Source organism: Coregonus clupeaformis, unplaced genomic scaffold (assembly GCF_020615455.1).
Source record: "Coregonus clupeaformis isolate EN_2021a unplaced genomic scaffold, ASM2061545v1 scaf1055, whole genome shotgun sequence".
NCBI lineage: Eukaryota > Metazoa > Chordata > Actinopteri > Salmoniformes > Salmonidae > Coregonus > Coregonus clupeaformis.
The window spans coordinates 124,964-144,067 of record NW_025534509.1 but is presented as its reverse complement, the minus strand read 5'-3'; the positions used below and the strand labels follow the sequence as shown (position 1 = coordinate 144,067).

Below are 19,104 nucleotides of genomic sequence, written 5' to 3'. Positions count from 1 at the left end.
ACCGCAATGGCCAAGTCAAGTTGATCAGAATATCCCCTAGATATCTCAGTTTGTGGTTCATAGGCCTACTGACCTGTCATGCTATAGACATTTGAGTTTGTGGCAAAATAACAATGTATATTTCTTTGTAGTTTGGAGATGAAATAAATTCAGCATATGTGATCATTGCACTTGTGTCTTAAACAACTACCCACAATCACAATCATTTCCCCACAATCATATAACATTTAGCCCACTGTTACTTGAATCTTCTTTCTTTCAAACATTTTATTTTACATTTTCAATACATCACAAATACTCATCTTTTCATAATCTTCATTCAGTAACAGCTCAATGTAGATGTTGCCTGAGTGAAGACAGATCCCCAGCTCCTAACAAAACATCTCTGCCTTCTCCAAATGGAAAACTGACCTTAGAACAGTCTACTCTGTATAGAGGCAATTTCCCACTCTCCACTTGGCTCACCCATATCTACCGCATGCGCAGTTTGCTGTCGCAGTGGAAGCCACTATGCCTGCAACCAACATATTAACGTTGTCAAGAGAATATCTGCGGTTCTAACAAATATAAGGGTCGTGTTGAACCTGGAAATGGATATTGTCTGCTTGCATGGATTACTGCAGTTGTGTCGAGGAAACGTTTCAATCAATATTCCTGTAAAACCAAGCCGCACCACGTGGTTTGGGTTTGTCCTATCGGAGCAAAGCTTTGATACCCGAAAGTATGTCCTTTGTTCTGGATTTCGCAAAGTTATGGACAATACTGTCTAATTAACTTTAATACAGCAACATGTGGACAAAGGATATCATTTGTTACGGCAAGATGACATTTTCCGGATACATCAATATCTTTTTCCCTGGAGCAGTGTGTAGCCTACAACTTTTGCCGTACATTGCGCCATTAACGTATTTATCACATGACTTCCCTTCCCCCCACTTCAATGAATGAGGAAGAAGTCGGACATGTTTGAGGGAAATGTGTTTGAAAAAAAAAACGATCGTGGTGGAGGACAAGGAGAATTTTGAAGGAAAGTTTTACTCTGCATAATGGATTTATAAATCGAGATTTTTAGTAGTTCATTTTTATGTAACCCTGGGAATCAATTAGCAACATGTTTTTTTTCCCATATTTACTCAAGATTAAGATCACATTAATTCATGGTTTAATTCAAGGTTCATTGTATTTAGAGGCTTTTAAATGTATAACTTTAGTCCGTATATATTGAAAATCGTGAGTATTTAGTTGAGTGACATTGGAGAGAACGTGTAACCTTGGTGTGGGGGATGGGTCTTTTAGCATTAGGGAACCATTTTGTACAGCTCTTAACTACTTGTACGAGTTTTTTTTTTGTCGAATGTTGGCATTTTGCTGATAATTCATTCTAGTTTGTTGCACGTGGACTTGGTAGAATGAGTATCTTGTAGGTATATGATAGGAACTGTTTGGGGATTTAGTTAATTGTCTGAATGTAGATAACTAACTAATTTGGATTTTCTCTGGGCAGCTCATGTTGAAGATTGTAAAGCTAATAAATTAAGTTTTAGTTGAAGTGTTCAAATCGCGGCCTACATGGGTGTTATTGAAGTTGAGCAACATGACTCTAAAATTGTTCAAACCGATGCAACCTTTGTGCTTGAAGTGTCTCTTATAGTAATTCTTATAAAAGTGATTGTAATCCGAAATTCTTATCTGCTTTGATAACCATTTCAGCAAGAGTTGAGAAATGCTGTGTCATTCAATGGAGGGCAATTTCCTTTGCCACTTTGGCTTAGGGTTGAAGTTTGCCTTATCCTCCATAAGACATTTAAAACAGCTTCAGTGCGAGTTATCATCAAATGTTGCGCTATTAGTAGTATGGTAGGCATTGGTTGAGTTCTGAAATATTAGGCCTAGGATAATGATAGCCTTTTTCAGTTGTCTGTAAATTAAGTCATCCTGGTTAAACAGCGCGTGGATCTTACTTGGTATAAGAGTGGCTTACAACTATGCGTTATGATCGCCTTTTTGTTTCAACGCAGGGAGTGGTATTTATTGTACATTTTGTGACACCATCTTATAAGCAAATAATTTGTATGCAGACAGTAAAGCTCGTGCGCACTCATTGCACTTCAAGATGGCGCTCCAACACTTGGGAAGGACCAAAATGCGGCTACTCGGAGAGAAACATGTGTGTTGAGCGTTCCGCCTACGTTTGGCATCTGATAGATACGCGTGACCGGACTCGCTAACCAATGGCGTGCTTTCTGTTTACTCTGGAAGTTCGCGCTAGAGTTTCAGCGACCAATCATTATCGTTGCTGTGCCCACGTTGACGTAATGTAATTTGATGAGTGAAAGGGCGGGTTTTGGTATGTCGCATTTCGTAAAAGCGTAGCTACGTTAAACAATCTGTAAAAAATATATACTTTTTGAGTGATGGGAGGGGTAGCCAGTAATAACGAGAATTTTGTTTGATTGACAATAACAATTTGCGAATAGGCTGGATGAGAAGGTTAATATAAAAACGTATTTGGGGGGGGTGCTTACTCTGGCGGACATGTTCAACTGCGAATAGAAAATACGGGGCGTGGTCTTCTTAAATTACCGTATCCAATAGAATGAATGGTTGGTCTATAAAGTATCGGGCGTAGACGTGAGTTGCCATTTCGCTGAAGCAGTGATCAGTCTAATGCTTTGGGGGCTGGTGGAAAGGACGGGCAAAGCAGGAACTTGAATATTGGTATTTAAACAGAATCCGGATCCATCCTGATGGAGACGGCCATAAACCCGCCCCATGACAGGTACCGATCGGAACAATTGACTTTAAGTTTGCGATCTGAGAGGATATTGTTGCATTAAGATTAGGATTAACTCATAAACTGATGTTTTCTGATTACCGACATGTACACTGGGTGTACATCCATGACTGCTCAGCCGGCATAGAGCGTTTATATTGATTTTTGCAATGAAAAATAATATACTGGACATTTGTCAGGATATGACCACTCTTCGTCAAACTGCGAAATAAGACAATTATTTGGGACGACTGTCGTTTAAATTTTACTGCACCGACGCCATCTTCCCAGCGTCTCCGCTAGCTAGTCCTTGCTGTAGTATTGCATAGCCCAGACTGGCTTGGTAAGAAACGAACTAGTTGTTGATATCGCTCAACTAGATTTACACTAGCATAACTATCAGCCGTTCTGTTTATTTGTATCTTCCTGTTGGTTAACTAACTGTTAGTGGCTGGGTGAATGTTGGTTAGCTAAATTCTTTAACATTGTGACTGTATATTATTACTGGCTACACGCTTGCAGTGTCAGCTAGATGCGGCTACTAGCTACGCTAGTAGCATACGGCCATTGCTTGCCAGGGAGTCTGCTTTAGGTACCTAGCTCGTTAGGGAGTCTGCTTTAGGTACCTAGCTCGCTAGCTACCATGGGGATAGGCTTGCTGTGTCAGTTAGCTGGGTACGGCTACTAGCTAGCAGACGGCCATTAATTGTGAGGAAGTCTGCTTTAGGTAGCTAGTTAACAAGTAACTAGTTTCCGCTAATTCAAGGTGACAAATTCGAATGAGTAAAAGCTAACTAGCTGCAGCGTTTTGCTAATCACATAACACAGTACTGGCTAACGTTAGCAAGCTAATGTAGCTAGCTACTGACTCATCAATGTGTTTGAGTAGATCTAGCTAGTGGTGGCTTGGTAGACAAGGTAAGCTGGTTAGATAGCTAACGTTACCGGTTGGAGCTATTTGGAGAGCTCTCTTATATTTGGATGGGGAGGGATAGCTAGTTAAGTTAGCAAGCTGGCTAGTCCATTTGTTTTGTGGAAATGTTTGGTAAACGTTACATTTCATGGCTGCATGTCGGTTACGTATAGTGCTGATAATTTAGTCATCCTATAATTTCAGCCTAACGCCAGGTCCATGCAATGGTATTTTTAACAGCGTGTGCAAGTCACGTGTCTAATTGGACGGAAATAGTTTCCCATCAGTTGCTTGCAATGGCCTCACAGTCCACTTACCTTTCCACTCACCAAACCTGCAATTTATATGTATTTTGTGTACTTTTTTGTGACCATTCAAATAAAATGTGAGTTAGATGTTGACTAACATGTTACAACAGTACTGGACATCGTTTGTAATCTGACAGTGATATATAACTGCTCACGTAATAGTGAACTAGTCCAGTGCAAAGTTCTCAATAGTAGTAAAGTCTTCCCTTTCACCACGTTTTATTTTTAAAGGAAATGTAGCACATGTACAATTTAACTTATATTGATAAGGTTTTTGTTGCTGACAAGTGTCAGTGACGTAAGTGTTTTGAAACTTTTTCAACTTTTATAATAAAGTACATCAAATGTCAAATGTGTTTTCCAACTTGTATCATTGAATAACAGCTGATATTAAACTGTATAAGGGAGAGGTTATCTGTGACTTGGATTGTCCTCTTGGTCAGTATAGGCTACACCAAGTTTTCCTGTCATCAAGAAACGGTCTTCATTTTGTAGAATTGGTAAAGGAACAATCACGACAGCATGACTTCCACATTGGTTAAGTAATAGGCTCTGTGTGCAGCAGTAGTGTTCATTTGTTTGGGTTCCTGTCGAGGTAAGCTACAGGTGAATATTCAATTCTGCTCAAGTAGTTTCCTCCTGTGTTCACTTATGAGGAAGATGCAGCCCAACTGATCTAGTCCCAAATGAAGGGACATAGCGAGACCCTACACTATGGAATGGTTGGCTATCTTGATATTCAGTTGAGCATAAAATGGATTCAGCACAATCAAATTTGATTTATCATATGCGCTGAATGCTACTGGTGTACACTTTACAGTGAAATGCTTGCTTGCAAACCTTTCCCAACGATGCAGAGTTTGTGTATAAAATAACTAACACAGTATTAATTAAACTACACAAGAATGGCTCTATATACAGGGAGTACCAGTACCAGATCAACGTGCAGAGGTACTTGAGGTAGCTATGTAAATGAAAGCAGTGTAAAGTGACTGCATCTGGATAGAGATTAGAGAATCGGTTCAGCCAAACCCAAATTGATTGGTTATTCTGTATAATTGGAGTAGTGGGGATTGACAGAACTTTTCCATGTTTCTTAGCTTGTCCCTATAGAGAACGTAGTTTATTCTAGGTAACATTAATAATGAACGCACCAAGAGTCTGTAAGTGGCTTCTAATTGCCAACAAATACTTGGTCAACTATGTACACATAGTTAATGCTGATAACACAAGGCATTGATACAAAGCAAAACATTTTGGCACTGTTTTACTAGTGTATATAAACTTTTCCCTTAATTCAGAGGTATGGTGTATGTAAATAATTCTGCTAATTTGTCAATAGGGCACTTGAACAGGGTTAAGGTCACTTGTGAGCAGAGTGTAGATATCACTGCACTCTTGAACCCTTCAATTTAAGATTTATTTTAACACATGCACACATTGTATATTAATCATAATGCTAAATGCACAAACCACAAGTGACTTGGACTTCTACGTTGTCTCTATTGTAGGTAGTGTTGGTGGGGGGGTAGGGCCTAGTTACCATGGTTATACCAGCCTACCATCCAATGGAACAGACTTGTTAGCTTCGTTGCCAGGGAGACAGGAGAAATGGGCCGTTAAATGCATGCAAATGTTGTCTTTCCCATTTTTCTATAGTATTGCTCCCCTCGAAGCCTCTGGATGTATAATGGCAGGACTATGGGATCATATCACCAGTACAATGGTCAACGCATTCATTTGAATTCACTGTTTCAATTTACAGGCTGCTTGTATGTTACTTTATGTTTGGTATGAGTAGTTACTGTGCATGTCCAGCCAGGCTCTTATCACAGTTTCAACAGACAACACTGTTTCTGTTGAGACTACTTCAGCCCACAGATATGATCAGCCAGGGGCACTAAACCACTGCCAGCACAAAGGATTCATCAGTCATTGGGTTTATGGTGGAACAATGCAAAACTAAATCTGCCTCGACATCCTTGTCATGGTGTATTGAGTAAGCTTTTAGGCAACTCGTAAAGTGAACCTCACAAATGCCTGCCAGAGGCCAGCTGTCCAAGAACTCCCGAAACCACACCCAGATTCCAGTGTAAGTTTGCTGTATGTATCATATTTTCTACAGCCTCTGATGGTACCGGTAGTGAGGCTAATCCTGTAGTTTCTGGCAATGCTGATGAGGCAGTTGTGACTCGTAGCTCAATTGAAACCCAATCATGGTGAGAGGGCGCGTGACTCACTTTTGCTAACCTGTCCTCATGTAAGACGTCTAGAGTGGGCTAGCTAAGTAGAAGGCTTGTTCTACAAAGACTGCTGTGTCACATCCAATACTTTCTCCACCTCCCCATTCTTCTCTATGCCCCACTGCTCCATGCTTATTCCCTCCTCCCTTTCCGTCAACAGCTCCCTGGGCGGGGTCGACGTAGGCCTGCAGGGTGTCATGGCGATGGAGCAGGGCCCCCCGGGCCCCGGCAAGCGCATCCGGAAACCGTCACTGCTGTTTGAGGGATTCGAGGGCCCGCCGTTGCTCCCCCACGGGCAAGCTCCCCCCTCTGGGTCGCCACGGCCCCTAGTGCCCGACACGAACCGTCAGGGCCGTGCCACCAACCAGCTGCAGTTCCTCCAGAAAGCCATGATTAAGTCCCTGTGGAGGCACCACTTCGCATGGCCTTTCCATGAGCCTGTGGACGCCTCCAAGCTCAGCCTGCCTGTGAGTGTCTCTGCAAGCCACTGTTCCAGAGAGCCCAGTCACATTGTACTTTAGCCAAAAAAAGACAGACAACTGTGAATATTTATAGATATTCAAATAGTGTTATCATCCTGTTTGCATATTAGGATGTCACCGTTTTCATAACTAACTGTAGAACTAAGGTTTTTAGAATATTCTTATTTTAGGTTGGGAAGTTTTATAAAAGCTTTTCTCAAGCTTGCAGACAATACAGTGCTGAATAGGTCTGTAGAGCGCAGTGTATTTATTATTAGTACAGCAGCATTAAGTAAACTGGCTCCTCTCTGCCTCAGGACTATCACAAGATCATCAAACAGCCCATGGACATGGGGACCATCAAGCGGCGCCTGGAGAACAACTACTACCGCAGCGCCAGCGAGTGCATGCAGGATTTCAACACCATGTTCACCAACTGCTACATCTATAATAAGGTGTGTGTGAGAGAGACATGCTGTAACCACAACATTTTCACAGTCATAAATGAGCCTTTGACCAACTATGGTTACTGGCAGGACACTAGAGGGAGTCGACTCCATTTGAGTTCAAAAGCTCTACATCATATTATCTATTTATATTTTACATCCCTGGAAGCTGTCAGAGATATGTCACTAATAAACATTCTTATAAACAGTCTAAAATGTCTGTAGATATAATCTATCTGATAGAAATTAGGCAGATCTCACATCCTATTTTGAGAAGTTCTATGCCCTACATGTATTCTCCAGCCGAGTAAAACTTTTCCATTGTGATTGTCTCCCAGCCAACAGATGATATTGTTCTGATGGCCCAGTCCCTGGAGAAGGCTTTCCTTCAGAAGGTTGCCCAGATGCCCCAGGAGGAAATAGAACTTCCCCCTCCTCCCCCGCGGGGCAAACCGGGCAAGCCAGGCAAAGGACGCAGGGCCACAGGTGAGCATGAGTTTTTTTTGTGATTCTGTTTGTGTAAGGTTAATGGATGTTTTTGAGTGTGATTATTTGCCGGGGGGTAATTTTTGTGTGATTATTTTGGGGAAATGTGTTCTGTTTGATATTGACTCTTTCTGTCAGATAATGTGAATATGAATAATATATACGTATATATAATATGCCATTTAGCAGAGGGTTTTATCCAAAGTGACTTAGTGATGCATACACTTTTCTTATGGGTGGCCCCAGTGGGAATCGAACCCACAATCCTTGGCGTTGCAAACGCCATGCTCTACCAACTGAGCCACACAGGACCACATGAATACATGTCATCTCCCACGCGTAACACTTTTTTTTTCTCCATTTGCCTCAGTACCAGGAGGAGTGACGACTGCTCACCAGGTCCCGGCAGTGTCCCAGTCCGCCTACTCTCCCCCCACGCCGGACACCCCGGAGTCGCTGCTCTCCACCCCCCCACAGACGCTCCAGGCCAAGAGCCTACCTCCCACCCTCCACAGTAATCCTGCTATGCTAGGCTTACCCCCAACACAGCCCACAGCCAAGGTAATGGCAGCAGGCGAGACACAAATACTGTCAACTACTGCCTGTGCAGTGTTCACCTACCCCTAAACTACGCTATTGTTATACAACTTACTCTACCTTATGGCCTTGCAGCTGATAAATTAAAGAACCTACTGATCAAAGCGTTGGCAGCAGTTGGTGACATCATCTGACAGCGTCGTTTACTATTTTATTTCTTGACCCATTATCTGAAATGGCAGGTGTTCAGCCAATGACAAGTACCTGTCTCTGTCTCCAACAGAAAAAGGGAGTGAAGCGGAAAGCGGACACCACCACCCCCACCACCATGGCCATGCCCATCACCATGGGCGTTGGCGGGATTGGCATGGGCATGGTCGGCGGACCCGACTCCCCGTTGACACTCACCTCGCTGGGGGTAGGCCAAGGCCTGGGGCTCGGCATGGGGATAGGTATGGGTATTGGTATGGGCCGTGGCAGAGGCATGGTGGGCGCCAAAGCAGCTGCAGGGAGGCGGGGAGTCAGCGGGCGCCCTATCAAGCCCCCGAAGAAGGACCTGCCGGACTCTGTGCAGCTCCAGCCGGTGCGACGCGGCAAACTGGGCCAGCAGCTCCGGTACTGCAATGGGATTCTCAAAGAGCTGCTGTCCAAGAAACACGCGGCTTACGCCTGGCCCTTTTACAAACCAGTGGACGCCTCCATGCTGGGCCTACACGACTACCACGACATCATCAAGCAGCCCATGGACCTCAGCACCATCAAGGTACATGCCGCACCACACAGCCTGTTTGTAATCCTTGAGACAATGGACCCTAGGTAGAGCTGTAGATCACAGCGTCATCAAGCACCATAAAGGTAGACTGTCAATAATTATGTGACGTTAACTTCCTCCACTCTTCCTCTGCAGAGGAAAATGGACAGTCGAGAGTACAGGGACGCCCAGCAGTTTGCCGGTGACGTGAGGATAATGTACTCTAACTGCTACAAGTACAACCCCCCAGACCATGACGTGGTAGCCATGGCACGCAAACTACAGGTACGAGTCGACACATTTTACACATCGAGATATGTCGTTTCCTGGTTGAGTTTTTATGCCTTTGAACAGTAGTATCATACAGCTGAATGGACATGAGTGCACTGGTCTGATATCGTCCTCTCTCTCCAGGACGTCTTTGAGTTCTGTTTTGCCAAGATGCCTGACGAGCCTGCGGCCCCTCCTGCTTCCATGGGTGGACACTCCTCATCTTCTTCATCTTCCTCCTCATCCTCGTCGGAGAGCGACCCCAGCAGCGAGAGTGAGAGCGATAGCAGCCCCAGCTCGGACAGCGAGGAGGAGCGAGCACACCGCCTGGCCGAGCTGCAGGAACAGGTGTGTACACAGGTAGACTGACCCAACCCTGCGTCCACCGCAACACGACACACACTTAGCACCAGACACTCACACACACACACACACACACACATCAACATTCACACTGCATCCTCACCACAATACATTACATTTTAGTCATTTAGCAGACACTCTTATCCAGAGCGACTTACAGTTCATTCATCTTAAGCTAGCTAGGTGAGACAAAAGTATTTCTGTATGCCTGAGCTTGAAGTGGTTGCCACAACAGTAACTGACCATGTCCTCTCCACGGTCCCGTCAGCTGAAAGCAGTTCATGAGCAGCTGGCAGCACTCTCCCAGGGCCCCATCGTCAAGCCTAAGAGGAAGAAAGATAAGAAGGACAAGAAGAAGAAGAAGAAGCCAGAGAAGCATCGGGGAAGCCGGGTGCCAGTCGAAGAGGATATACCCATCCGGCCGCCCAAAATGCCCAAGGTCACCAAGACGTCAAAGACGCCGAAGACACCCAAGACCAAGAGCAGCAAAGGGGGCTCCACACAGGGCAAGAGGGGTACTGGCAAGAAGAGCAACAAGAGCAAGTGAGTGCTCTCTACTGACAATCGATTTCAACATCTCTCTGCCATGATATGATTTATTGTCTCCATGCTATCAAAATTCCCCAAAAGTATTCCTGACAAAAACAAAATGTGCACCATCATGATTTAATCATTAAATCACACTTTCACCCTCAGGTCCTCCAAGAAGTCGCAGGCAGTGATGCTCAACATGCACCAGATGAGCGCTGCTGCCATGCTCCCCCACTACGACTCCGAGGAGGAGGACGAGGTGTCGCCCATGAGCTACGACGAGAAGCGCCAGCTCAGCCTGGACATCAACAAGCTGCCCGGGGAGAAGCTGGGTCGTGTGGTTCACATCATCCAGGCGCGCGAGCCATCGCTGCGTGACACCGACCCAGAGGAGATCGAGATAGACTTTGAGACACTCAAGCCGTCCACGCTGCGCGAGCTGGAACGATACGTCATGACCTGCCTCCGCAAGAAGCCTCGCAAACCCTATGGTTAGAGAGCTTTCCTGTGTAGCGCCAGATCTTCTTTCAGATAGTCTCCCTGTTAAGTGTCCTGGATGGGCACTACCATAGGGCTTTTTCTGTCACCATTTCGGTCAAATGTCATACAAATTTCCCCTGTTCCCAATGATTTCACTGGGTAGCATTATAGTGACTTAGTCTCGGTTTATTTGGATCAGTTGGTGAATGCAGACATTGAATCATCTAACCCCCTGGTCTCCTCTCTGTTAGTAGGGAAGAAAGGTGGAGCAGGAAAGTCCCGGGAGGAGCTGGCCCTGGAGAAGCAGTTGGAGTTGGAGCAGAGGTTGCTGGATGTCAGCGGGCAGCTCAACTCTGGCAAGAAGCCTCAGAAAACCAAAGGTGAGTCAGAATACATCTGGATCACTGCCCACAGAGTAGACACGGCAGATATGACAACTAATTTCAGAGCATGCACAGAGATGTGGAACTACAAGCCAAAATGTGTTTAAAGATTACTGGCTCAATTCCTTTTCTCTAACAAATGGCCTTGTCCACCTACATAGCACGTCATAAAAAAAGTTATGAACGAGATCAGCTCAGGTCTTTGGAAAATGTGTGGGTTGACTTCTCAACCTTATATTCCAAGTATTTGACCTTCTGTGTATCTCTCAGCAGAGAAGCCCAGTGCAGTGGAGCCCCATGCCGTAGCGTCTCGCCTCAGCGCCAGCAGCTCCAGCTCAGACTCTTCCTCCTCGTCCTCCTCGTCCTCCTCTGACACCAGTGACTCGGACTGAAAGCTCCGGAGGGACGGGCCTGGGCCCGCGAACCCCAGATAGGACAGTGCAGAAATGCCAACAGAGCCGCAGGCGGATCAGACTATAGTCAGAACTGACCCGGAATTAAGAGAAAGCTAAAGCTTTCCCCTATGTTCTGAGAAGCCAGACCCAACAGAAAGAGTGGATGGAGAAAGACTGAGTTGTTTCATTGCTCTAGAAACCTAGAGGGTTGACAGAGAGATTATGCATCGTCTCATAGAAAAAAGAGCTGATCGCAAGATCTCTACAGGCTCTAGAAAGATGGCAGGATCTCTACAGGCTCTAGAAAGATGGCAGGATCTCTACAGGCTCTAGAAAGATGGCAGGATCTCTACAGGCTCTAGAAAGCAAGAAGGGTGGATGGGTCCAGAACTCTGGGATCATCTTGTACTATGTCTTTCTCTCCACACTGTATATAATATGTACAAATATATAAATATCTATTTTTCTTTTATAAAGAAGAATTTTAAGGAATCCCCAAATGTGGGGAGAAAGTAAAGATGTGGACAGGCTGGCTTTAGTTTTTCTGTATAGAGGGCAACGTGTGTGTGTGTGTGTGTTGGTGGTGTGTGTGACTGAGTGAATGTGTGGGGCACGGCCTCGTACAGTAAACACAGCCCTGCTTAGTTTCTCATCTTGTGGATGCCGGCGTTTTAAATCATTCTGCATCGTAAAGCACCTTGGCTCAGTATAAATGTAGAAAATGCACACATGAAGAAACTGAGGCGCATCAAGACTGCAACATACGCATGTACTTTACATCTTGAGAGGGTTGTCCGTGGTTACACATTTAATGAGCCGTTAAGGTTTAAGCGAACTCACTTTTTCCTATGTTTCACTCTGTAAATGACCTATTTCGATCTTCTTGTGACCAATCTGCAAATAAATTGTGAGGACATGTCTCCACTCACCATTACCCACACGCAAACAGATTCTTCCCTTGTTTTGTTCAGTCAATTAGATATGTCTAGTGACGTCTACAGACTACTGAAATGGTCACATCTCTCTTGCAAGACATTTTTAACTTGCAAGGGTAGTGCACAATAGAACTAGATTATGAGACTTCACCTTTTAATTTCACTTTGTCTGGGGGAAAAATACTTTTTATAGGTCGTATCTTAGTAAGGTTCAGTGGGGCGCTTACATGCCTTCCTTGTCCCCTGGATGTGATTCCCATACCGTTGCCATACCAATGCTTTACGGCACAGAACCACACTATTTATTTTAACAAATTGGCCTTTTAACTTTTTGGCAGCTGAATGTTTTATTCAACTGAGCTAAATCTGGTTTCGGAAGATGATTGTAGTGACCATTTCCTTGCTCACAGTGCGTTTGGCAGAAGTGGTATATGTACTTCATGAGATTCGGAGGGAATAAACAGATTTTTGTCATTTAGTTAATAAGAATCAAGCTTTTTTATAATAGTTATGAGAATTTAGATTTTGTACATGTGTGATCAGTTATTTATTTCCTGGGGATTTGAGTGGACACATTCCAAATCTTTATTGCATTTACTTGAAGGCAATGGAGAAAGTTGGATATTGGTAATAATGGCAAAGAAAAACTACTCAAGCAAAAATGTGTACAGCTCTAAGGAAAAAAGGCAAGACTGAAAAAAAAAAGTGTGGAGTGTTGTAGCCACTGTTTCTACCACTGAGGTTTCTTCTTTTGCGTTTCTTCTCTTATGTTCTTTTTCCCCGACAATTGAGTGGTTGTTTCTTGTGTTCTGTTTCTTTTCTAAGAAAAAATACTTTGAACTGTCCAACTACAAATAAAGAGAGAAAGAGCTCTTTTACACTGACTTTGTGTCTGTTTTGATCAAGAAAGTGGGTCCATGGAATGATACAATAGGGGGGATGATGAGCTTTCACTCCTATCAGTGACAATTGTTTTCAACAGTGAAGTTCTTGCCATGAGGACATGGATCACTAGATGGCAGCAGTCAGTGCAAAAACAAATGTGTGCCAGCCTATTCTCATATCTGTCTGAGAGCAACAGACACACATCAACTACATGACCAAGAGTATGTGGACACTTTCTTGTCAAACGTCTCATTCCAAAATGATGGGCATTAATATGGAGTTGGTCTCCCCTTTGCTGCTATAACAGCCTCCACTTTCTGGGAAGAGTTTAAACCACTCCAGCCACTTGGCATTGCGAATGGTGATCTTAGGCTTGTGTGCGGCAGTGGCGAGGAGCTATAGGAGGATGGGCTCATTGTAATGGCTGGAATGGAATAGCTCCTCCCACCAGAAATTTGACAAACTGACTTGTTGGAAAGGTGGCATCCTATGACGGTGCCACGTTGAAAGTCACAGCTCTTCAGTAAGGCCATTCTACTACCAATGTTTGTCTGTGGAGATTGCATGGCTGTCTGCTTGATTTTATACACCTGTCAGCAATGGGTATGGCTGAAATAGCCAAATCCACTAATTTGAAGGGGTGTCCACATACTTTTGTGTATATATTGTGTATTTGCCAAGGTTGAACAGTGCACACAGAGAGGTCCTCAATGTATTCACAATCCTCCAGCTCCTGTACTATGATGTATCCATCCAAAAGACAGAGCAAACAACACCTCAGCAGAACGCTCTAATGTCATGCACACTTAGGCATGACATTAGAGCGTGTAGGTGGGCATGCTTGCGTCCGTAATGGGTCCGCGGTCAAACGACCACCCCTCATCACTGTCAAACGCTCCCTAAAACACTTTAGCGAGCAGGCCTTTCTAATTGACCTGGCCCGGGTATCCTGGATGGATATTGACCTCATTCCGTCAGTAGAGGATGCCTGGTTGTTCTTTAAAAGTGCTTTCCTCTCAATCTTAAATAAGCATGCCCCGTTCAAAAAATTCAGAACTAAGAACAGATATAGCCCCTGGTTCTCCTCAGACTTGACTGCCCTTGACCAGCACAAAAACATCCCGTGGCATACTGCATTAGCATCGAACAGCCCCTGCGATATGCAACTTTTCAGGGAAGTCAGGAACCAATATACACAATCAGTTAGGAAAGCAAAGGCTAGCTTTTTCAAACAGAAATGTGCATCCTGTAGCACTAACTCCAAAAAGTTTTGGGACACTTTAAAGTCCATGGAGAATAAGAGCACCTCCTCCCAACTGCCCACTGCACTGAGGCTAGGAAACACTGTCACCACCGATAAATCTACAATAATCGAGAATTTCAACAAGCATTTTGCTACGGCTGGCCATGCTTTCCACCTGGCTACCGCTACCCCGGCCACCAGCTCTGCACCCTCCGCTGCAACTTGCCCATGCCCCCCCCGCTTCTCCTTCACACAAATTCAGACAGCTGATGTTCTGAAAGAGCTGAAAAATCTGGACCCCTACAAATCAGCTGGGCTAGACAATCCGGACCCTTTATTTCTAAAATTAGCCGCCGAAATTGTCGCAACCCCTATTACTAGCCTGTTCAACCTCTCTTTCATAACGTCTGAGATCCCCAGAGATTGGAAAGCTGCCGCGGTCATCCCCCTCTTCAAAGGGGGTGACACTCTAGATCCAAACTGTTACAGACCTATATCCATCCTGCCCTGCCTTTTGAAAGTATTTGAAAGCCAAGTTAACAAACAGATCACCGACCATTTCGAATCCCACCATACCTTCTCCGCTATGCAATCCGGATTCCGAGCTGGTCATGGGTGCACCTCAGCCACGCTCAAGGTCCTAAATGATATTATAACCGCGATCGATAAAAGACAGTACTGCGCAGCCATCTTCATCGACCTGGCAAGGCTTTCGACTCTGTCAACCACCGCATTCTTATTGGCAGACTAAATAGCCTTGGTTTCTCAAATGACTGCCTCGCCTGGTTCACCAACGACTTCTCAGATAGAGTTCAATGTGTCAAATCGGAGGGCCTGTTGTCTGGACCTCTGGCAGTCTCTATGGGGGTGCCACAGGGTTCAATTCTCGGGCCGACTCTATTATCTGTGTATATCAATGATGTCGCTCTTGCTGCTGGTGACGCTCGGATCCACCTCTATGCGGACGACACCATTTTGTATACATCTGGCCCTTCATTGGACACTGTGTTAACAAACCTCCAAACGAGCTTCAACGCCATACAACACTCCTTCCATAGCCTCCAACTGCTCTTAAACACTAGTAAAACTAAATGCATGCTCTTCAACCAAACGCTGCTTGCACCCGCCCACCCGACTAGAATCACTACTCTTGGCGGGTCTGACCTAGAGTATGTGGATAACTACAAATACCTAGGTGTCTGGTTAGACTGTAAACTCTCCTTCCAGACTCACATTAAGCATCTCCAATCAAAAGTTAGATCTAGAATCGGCTTCCTATTTCGCAACAAAGCCTCCTTCACTCATGCTGCCAAACATGCCCTCGTAAAACGGAATATCCTACCGATCCTTGATTTCGGCAATGTCATTTACAAAATAGCCTCCAACACTCTACTCAGAAAATTGGATGTAGTCTACCACAGTGCCATCCGTTTTGTCACCAAAGCCCCATATACTCCTCATCATTGTGACCTGTACGCTCTTGTTGGCAGGCCCTCACTACATATTAGTCGCCAAACCCACTGGCTCCAGGTCATCTATAAATCCCTGCTAGGCAAATCCCTGCCTCATCTTAGCTCACTGGTCACCATAGCAACACCCATCCGTAGTCTGCGGTCCAGCAGGTACAGTGGGGAAAAAAAGTATTTAGTCAGCCACCAATTGTGCATGTTCTCCCACTTAAAAAGATGAGAGAGGCCTGTAATTTTCATCATAGGTACACGTCAACTATGACAGACAAATTGAGAAAAAATAATCCAGAAAATCACATTGTGGATTTTTATGAATTTATTTGCAAATTATGGTGGAAAATAAGTATTTGGTCACCTACAAACAAGCAAGATTTCTGGCTCTCACAGACCTGTAACTTCTTCTTTAAGAGGCTCCTCTGTCCTCCACTCGTTACCTGTATTAATGGCACCTGTTTGAACTTGTTATCAGTATAAAAGACACCTGTCCACAACCTCAAACAGTCACACTCCAAACTCCACTATGGCCAAGACCAAAGAGCTGTCAAAGGACATCAGAAACAAAATTGTAGACCTGCACCAGGCTGGGAAGACTGAATCTGCAATAGGTAAGCAGCTTGGTGTGAAGAAATCAACTGTGGGAGCAATTATTAGGAAATGGAAGACATACAAGACCACTGATAATCTCCCTCGATCTGGGGCTCCACGCAAGATCTCACCCCGTGGGGTCAAAATGATCACAAGAACGGTGAGCAAAAATCCCAGAACCACACGGGGGGACCTAGTGAATGACCTGCAGAGAGCTGGGACCAAAGTAACAAAGCCTACCATCAGTAACACACTACGCCGCCAGGGACTCAAATCCTGCAGTGCCAGACGTGTCCCCCTGCTTAAGCCAGTACATGTCCAGGCCCGTCTGAAGTTTGCTAGAGTGCATTTGGATGATCCAGAAGAGGATTGGGAGAATGTCATATGGTCAGATGAAACCAAAATAGAACTTTTTGGTAAAAACTCAACTCGTTGTGTTTGGAGGACAAAGAATGCTGAGTTGCATCCAAAGAACACCATACCTACTGTGAAGCATGGGGTTGAAAACATCATGCTTTGGGGCTGTTTTTCTGCAAAGGGACCAGGACGACTGATCCGTGTAAAGGAAAGAATGAATGGGGCCATGTATCGTGAGATTTTGAGTGAAAACCTCCTTCCATCAGCAAGGGCACTGAAGATGAAACGTGGCTGGGTCTTTCAGCATGACAATGATCCCAAACACACCGCCCGGGAAACGAAGGAGTGGCTTCGTAAGAAGCATTTCAAGGTCCTGGAGTGGCCTAGCCAGTCTCCAGATCTCAACCCCATAGAAAATCTTTGGAGGGAGTTGAAAGTCCATGTTGCTCAGCGACAGCCCCAAAACATCACTGCTCTAGAGGAGATCTGCATGGAGGAATGGGCCAAAATACCAGCAACAGTGTGAGAAAACCTTGTGAAGACTTACAGAAAACGTTTGACCTGTGTCATTGCCAACAAAGGGTATATAACAAAGTATTGAGAAACTTTTGTTATTGACCAAATACTTATTTTCCACCATAATTTGCAAATAAATTCATTAAAAATCCCACAATGTGATTTTCTGGAATTCTTTTTCTCATTTTGTCTGTCATAGTTATTAACGTGTACCTATGATGAAAATTACAGGCCTCTCTCATCTTTTTAAGTGGGAGAACTTGCACAATTGGTGGCTGACTAAATACTTTTTTTCCCCCACTGTATATCTCACTGGTCATCCCCAAAGCCAACACCTCCTTTGGCCGCCATTCCTTCCAGTTCTCTGCTGCCAATGACTGGAACGAACTGCAAAAATCTCTGAAGCTGGAGACTCTTATCTCCCTCACTAACTTTAAGCATCAGTTGTCAGAGCAGCTTACCGATCACTGCACCTGTACACAGCCATTCTGAAATTAGCCCACCCAACTACCTCATCCCCATATTGTTATTTATTTTGCTAATTTGCACCCCAGTATCTCTATTTGCACATCATCTTTGGCACATCTATCATTCCAGTGTTAATACGAAATTGTAACTATTTTGCACTATGGCCTATGTATTGCCTTACCTCCATAATTTACTACATTCGCACACACTGTATATATATTTTCTGTTGTATTTTTGACTTTATGTTTTGTTTACCCCATATGTAACTTTGTGTTGTTGTTTTTATCGCACTGCTTTGCTTTATCTTGGCCAGGTCGCAGTTGTAAATGAGAACTTGTTCTCAACTGGCTTACCTGGTTAAATAAAGGTAAAAAAATAAATAAAATGATAGAGCGTTTAGCTGAGATTGTGTTTTTTGGCCTGTCTTTTAGATTGGTGCATCATGGTAAAGGAGTTGGAGGATTGGTTAGAGAGAATTTAACATATTATTTTATCATAGTAGCATAAATAAATGGTGTTATTTGGACTTATGGTTCATGAGAATACGTTTTGAAATCTATCCTGACAGACCTTATGGGTCCTTGGGGCAAATTTGTTCAGCATAAAGAAAGACACCTACATATAAAGTTTTAAGTCTTTAGGTCAAACGGGGCGTTGAATATGAGGGTTTAAGTGAGACTGCTTATAACAGTGCCCCCTATAGGCCAATCGGTGCCATTCTTTTTGACCAATTTACTCATGGCCTCTAGTTTCTGTATGCCAAATTAGAAAAAAAGTTACCAATCTATGCTTGAGTTATTTGACCATGTCAAGAAACAAGAAATAAGAAGGATTCAGACAATAACAATAGGTGTTCATGGCTTCGCATCGCTGAGAATCCTTAAAAATCTAAAAATATTCCCAGACCATCTGCAGTACCCCAGCGGATCACGAGCCACAGGTTGAAAAACACTGATACTGTATAGGCCTATTGAAGTTTAATTGCTTTGTCTGAATGTTTGTGCCTATAGCTTTCCATATTAGGTCAAAATAGGATTATTTCTGTATTACCTGCTGCAATTAAAATATAGAGAGCAATAGTAATGCTGTCTTTTTGAAGGCAGTTACTCTGCCATGGCTCATTGGCCAAAGCCTATGGGGAAATTAATGGGGTTAAACCCCCAAAAATACGGTCTGTGGTAAACACAGGTTTAGCAGATTTCGTGCTGTGAGATAATCTTCATCAGCCAACCAAATTTTTGTGTTTTTGAAGCGTTTCTGCAATCAAAACAAGCACATAAAGCACATAAAAGGTAATGTTAACACT

At 44.1% G+C, this 19,104-nt stretch overlaps 1 protein-coding gene across 8 annotated transcripts; it reads left to right on the top strand.

Moving 5' to 3' along the window:
* The first annotated feature begins 436 nt into the window (after window positions 1-436).
* brd2a (bromodomain containing 2a) lies at window positions 437-13,153 on the top strand. 8 transcript variants are annotated; one of them, XM_045217422.1, is made up of 12 exons: window positions 437-1,027; window positions 6,398-6,704; window positions 7,016-7,153; window positions 7,483-7,630; window positions 8,001-8,191; window positions 8,451-8,930; window positions 9,075-9,203; window positions 9,333-9,548; window positions 9,820-10,094; window positions 10,248-10,573; window positions 10,814-10,942; window positions 11,216-13,153. In XM_045217422.1, exons 2-12 carry the CDS (start codon window positions 6,435-6,437, stop codon window positions 11,335-11,337), a joined length of 2,424 nt encoding a protein of 807 aa, XP_045073357.1. In that variant the 5' UTR covers window positions 437-1,027; window positions 6,398-6,434; the 3' UTR covers window positions 11,338-13,153. The 8 variants fall into 8 exon arrangements, with proteins under 8 accessions (XP_045073357.1, XP_045073356.1, XP_045073354.1 ...); XM_045217421.1 differs by having other exon boundaries at window positions 437-2,779; window positions 9,333-9,536; window positions 10,817-10,942; window positions 11,219-13,153; XM_045217419.1 differs by having other exon boundaries at window positions 437-2,779; window positions 10,817-10,942; window positions 11,219-13,153.
* Window positions 13,154-19,104: the final 5,951 nt, after the last annotated feature.

Coding starts and splice junctions, on each gene's coding strand:
- brd2a (XM_045217416.1), top strand. CDS start 2,748: ATGGAGACGGCCATAAACCCGCCCCATGACAG. Junction 10,095..10,247: donor AAGAAGAGCAACAAGAGCAA/GTGAGTGCTCTC, acceptor TTTCACCCTCAG/GTCCTCCAAGAAGTCGCAGG. Junction 10,574..10,813: donor GAAGCCTCGCAAACCCTATG/GTTAGAGAGCTT, acceptor CCTCTCTGTTAG/TAGGGAAGAAAGGTGGAGCA.